General features: G+C 45.0%; 1 protein-coding gene across 1 annotated transcript; it reads right to left on the bottom strand.

Annotated features, from left to right (window-relative positions):
* Positions 1-1278: 1278 nt before the first annotated feature.
* On the bottom strand, positions 1279-4739 carry LOC125527532 (protein NRT1/ PTR FAMILY 8.3-like). Its single transcript, XM_048692042.2, has 5 exons — positions 4623-4739; positions 3916-4021; positions 3197-3414; positions 2583-3097; positions 1279-2208 (listed from the first exon to the last, which is right to left on the bottom strand). The coding sequence occupies exons 1-5, from the start codon at positions 4668-4670 to the stop codon at positions 1428-1430; spliced, it is 1668 nt and encodes a 555-aa protein (XP_048547999.2). The 5' UTR covers positions 4671-4739; the 3' UTR covers positions 1279-1427.
* Positions 4740-4960: the final 221 nt, after the last annotated feature.

Genomic DNA, 4960 nt, shown 5'->3' with positions numbered 1-4960 from the left:
CTTCACTACTTTCTTGGCATAGAGGTAAAGCAGATTAGAGATGGAATACTTCTATCACAAGAGAAATATACAGCTGATGTTCTAAAGAGGGTGGGATTGGAGAATTGCAAACCAGTCAGTACACCAATCTTCATCTCAGAAAAGCTTACAGTTGACAGTGGAGAAGCTCTGGGTCCAGAGGATGCAACAAATTATAGAAGTGTTGTAGGTGCCTTGCAGTATTTGACTCTTACACGTCCTGATATCTCTTATTCAGTAAACAAGGTATGTCAATATTTGCATGCTCCTAGAACTACTCATTGGACATCAGTTAAAAGAATTCTAAGGTATCTCCAGTATTCTCAAGGGCTTGGACTTCAGATTGTCAAGTCCTCTTCCTTGCTTGTTACTGCATATTCTGATGCAGACTGGGTAGGGTGTGCTGATGATAGGAGATCTACTGGTGGTTTTGCTGTGTTTCTCGGATCTAATCTTGTGTCATGGAGTGCAAGAAAGCAAGCTACTGTTTCAAGATCCAGTACGGAGGCTGAACACAAGTCGTTGGCGAATGCTATAGCTGAAGTGATGTGGATACAAACATTACTTTATGAGCTTGGGATTAAAGCTCCAAAAGCTGCATGGTTGTGGTGTGGTCACATTGGTGCAACTTACCTTTCAGCAAATCTTGTTTTTCATGCATGAACAAAACATATTGAAGTGGATTTCCATTTTGTCAGAGAGAGAGAGTAGCTCGAATGCTGCTTGAGATCCGGTTTATTCCCACAGGGGATCAACTTGCGGATGGGTTCACTAAACCCTTGACCGGGAGAAGACTAGACGAGTTCAAGTACAATCTCAACCTTAGCAAGGCTTGAGGTTTAGATTGAGGGGGAGTGTTAGAATTATTGTATAGGGATAGGGGAGGTGTTTAACTTGTATCTCAACTCTATCTCTTCTTCTCCTTATCCCTTGTAACGACCTCCTCCTGGTCGATCTCCTCTCAACCGATCTCTCTCGAGCGCGCGTGCGATCGGTTTCTCTCTGTAAACGTGTGCATCAAGACATTGCCTCAATATATACAACGCAGCCCGAGACAAAGGATTCTACGCTTCCCAAACTACTTTACAACACGCACACACAGGCGTTGTTGCCCGCATCACACGGCACTTCGGCAACTCCTCAATACATGCCAGCCGAGTCACCTAATATGCATTGGCCCTACATGACTAACTCACACAGTAAATAAAAGCCCTGGCTAATTTAACCAAGTCTCAGTCAAGCGATATAACATGCAAGAGAGAAAAAGAAAAAACTAATTTTTTTTGGCATGAATCTATATAGGATCTCACGGATATAACATCGATTGAGACTTAACGAAGTCTTAATCAATTGAGACTTAGCAAGACGGACAAATAAACATGCAGATACATAAAACATCAAGATTATATCTAACAAGCCTGCTTCGAGGTTTTGTATCTCTTCGCACAACAGACAAAAACCGCTAGATTCAACGAGCTAAGCGCAGCAACGAGCCAGAAGAAGCGGTCGAGGTGGCCCACGTTAAGGTTGTTAGGTATCCACCCGGGCTCACCGCCCCTCGTCGTGATGCTGGCCACCAGGGTTACCACGAGCGAGCTGAGGTAGCTCCCGAGCGACACCGTGAGGAGCCCTAGCGCGGTGCAAAGGCTCCTCATGGACTCCGGAGCCTCATTGTAGAAGAACTCCGACTGCCCGACGCACGCGAACACGACGCTGGCGCCGACCAGGAGATACTGTGGCACCTGCCACAGGATGCACATCCGGCCGAGCGCCAACCGCCGCGTCTCCACCACCGCAGCGGCCGCCATGACCAGGATGGAGAGGAATAGGCCGATGCCGAACCGCTGTAGCTCCGAGAACCCCCGCTCGTTACCGGTGAACCTCCTCGCCGTCGGGATGAGCACCCTGTCGTAGACGGGCACGAAGAGGATGACGCTCACGGCGTCGAAGCAAGCCAAGGACGCCGGAGGGATGGCGAAGGTGCCGACCATCGTGTCCATCATCCTCCCTTGCACCAGGAACGTCGAGGAGAACTGCGCGAGGACGGCGAAGAACACGATACCGGTGGCCCAGATCGGGAGCATGCCGATCACGATCTTAAGCTCCTCGACTTGTGTGACTGTGCAAACCCTCCATGGAGCAGAGTAAAGCTCTTCGGCCGAAGAGATCACTGCAGCCTTGTCCAGGAAACTGGCCAAGAAATACCTTCAATCAGCTAACAGCAAACAGATCGATCCAGATTCCAGCCAGCCTATGTATGTATGAAAAATAAAAGTTTCGCTAAAACACATTTAGATGTGCCCTAAGGCCCTGTTCGGTACCACTCCGCTCCACAACTCTGGGAGCGGAGTTGGCGGAGCAGTTCAAAACGACGGAGCTGCAATTCCCCCCTCCGCAGATTCCGGGAGCGGACGACTGCCAAACATGGCCTAAATATTACACATCTAAGTCCTATATTATTGATTTTACGCGAAGATTCATGCGAGTACTTAAATGTGCAATAACTATGAGGACTAAAAAATATCCAAATGTGCTTTAGACAGACTCAAAAGAAAACCACTTACCGGATCACCGGTGTATGGTGCAATTTCTTGGTACCTTCCGCCATTGGCACATCCTCAGGTAGCTCGTAAAGAAGAGAAGCATCACGTGGCAAATCTACATTCCGCTTCCGGACAGCCGCGACGATGACCTGGCAAACGCTTACCAGTGGGCTTCCGAGAGGCTTCTGCACTCTATAGGAACTGGATCCCAGGAAAAAACTCGCCATGGCCAATGCGATGAACAGGGTGGGGATCCAGAGGGCGTAGTGGTCCTGCACCCACACAACGACGGTGCCGGCGACGAAGCTGCCGATGTAGACGGAGAAGAAGAACCAGTTGAAGAAGGAGTTCTTCTTCAGCCTCTCCGTCGGGTCCGTGTCGTCGAACTGGTCGGCGCCGAAGGAGGAGACGCAGGGCTTGATGCCGCCGGCTCCGATGGCCATCATGTACAGGCCAAGGAAGAAGATGACGGACTGAGGAGAAGACGACGAGCCATCCGGCCGCAACGATGCTGAAATTGACATTGCAGCCATTCCCTTGTGTCGTTGCAATTGCAAAAATATATAGAACTATTAAGAAACTTGGTAATTCCATCTGAGGGATGATTATCGAAGGGATTAGCTTGTGGTGCTTACGATTAGGTAAACAGCGAAGAAGGCCAGTGTGGTCAGGTATCTTCCCAGGTAGGAGTCTGCCACGATCGCTCCGACGAGGGGAGCCACGTAGCAAGTCCCCTGCCAATTCGTGTAGTTTCTTGCTGCCGACACATTGCTCTCGTGTAAGATGGTCTTGAGGAAGGTTACCAGGTTGAACTGGATCCCGTAGTATGCTAGCTCCTCGAAGCACTCCGTCGCTGCATGCAGTGTAATTAAGTCGCAACTCACGTGTAATTACTGCCGGCTCCAAGATATCCGAAAGTTTTTTCACACATACAGTAACCCCGGGGGCAATGATCGTTTCCATTGTTAAAGTTGTTTCATTTGAGAGAAAAAAAAGAAACTTTAGTGTAGTAAGTTACTGTAGTTTGTTAGTTGTTACTTGTTAAGCAAATTCAACATGATTGATTCTCTAGATATAACTGAAAAAAAGACTATTCTCTAGACATATAATAATGGAAACGATCATTGCCCCCGGGGTCTACTCTATATGAAATCATGCGAGGCACTTCCAAAAATAGTAATGAGTAGCACAACGGAACAATAGCAATGTATATGTGCAGTCTGAGCACAATATTTGGAAAATTTAACTGAAATGAAGAACACTAGATATTTTTTTCTACCAGATCTACATGAGAAGTTTTTATTTTTTTGAGCTGCTGCATGAGAACATGGTATTACATATAGTTCCCGTTTACCTAAGATAAACTTGCATGCTTTCCAACTGCCGGTACCGTGCTTCGCTAAAGGAGTTGGAGTTACTTTAATGTCAACATTTCGGTCTCCTATACGTTCTACTGAGTCCTGCAATAAGACAAATCTAATTCTTTTTAGTATTACTAGTATATTTCTGCAAAAGTTTGAAATGGCTGTAAATAATTCTTTTTAGTGATACTAGTATCTTTCTGCAAAAGATTGAAATGGCTGTACAAATGCAGGAGTGCCTCCCTCTATAAACTTTTAAAGTACTGATTTAAACGATCTTATAAAAGTTTACAGGAGGAGTACATGATAAAAAAGAGAGCCTAGGATCACAGTGTGAATAGCATGCAGAAACTGGTGTCCGGTTAAACTGTTAATACTTTTGTTGTTTTCAAGACAATATTAAGAGAAAATCATCAGTATTGCATCAGACATGTAAGCTAGCATTTGTTAGATCTCAGCAAAGCAATATGCAGCCATGCAGGGGGTCATATTGCGCTAATCCGCAACAGTAAAAAAATAAACGAGATGCGTTTGATATGACATCCATATGCATGCAATATGTTACTTTGGGCATCAAAGAACTAAGTTTTCACATCTTCATAGATATTGGTGACAACGAAGCACATAAAAAAGAATCATTGCTTCAGAAATTCAAGCTACTGGTAGAGTTGAATGTAGAAGAACTAGCAGAGGAACTGACCTCAATAATTGGTTCTTCCTGCTGTGAGATTTCCTCAAGAGATTCCATGGTGGTTAGACTCCCAGCCTAGTAGATAGAGACCTTGTACACAGGTTGAACAAAGACATCTCAATTTATAGAAATATGGAGTATGACCTTGTGATGTTGTGCATATCTCTACTATTAACTGTGAATATGTATGTAGTCCTTCGCACACAACCATTAATGCAAAAAAATATAGTGCAAACCAATTTAAAAATGAAGTCATTAATACAATTAATTAGACAGACGGCTATACATGTGCAATTAATTAGATCCATTTAAATAGAGATTTTTTTCACGCCTAATCAATTTGAAAA

The sequence above is a fragment of the Triticum urartu genome, chromosome 5A (assembly GCF_056163025.1).
Source record: "Triticum urartu cultivar PI428250 chromosome 5A, HENAU_Tu73, whole genome shotgun sequence".
In the NCBI taxonomy this organism is placed as follows: Eukaryota; Viridiplantae; Streptophyta; class Magnoliopsida; order Poales; family Poaceae; genus Triticum; species Triticum urartu.
Note: the sequence above shows the minus strand (reverse complement) of the source record. Positions and strands in the feature narration are given on the sequence as shown.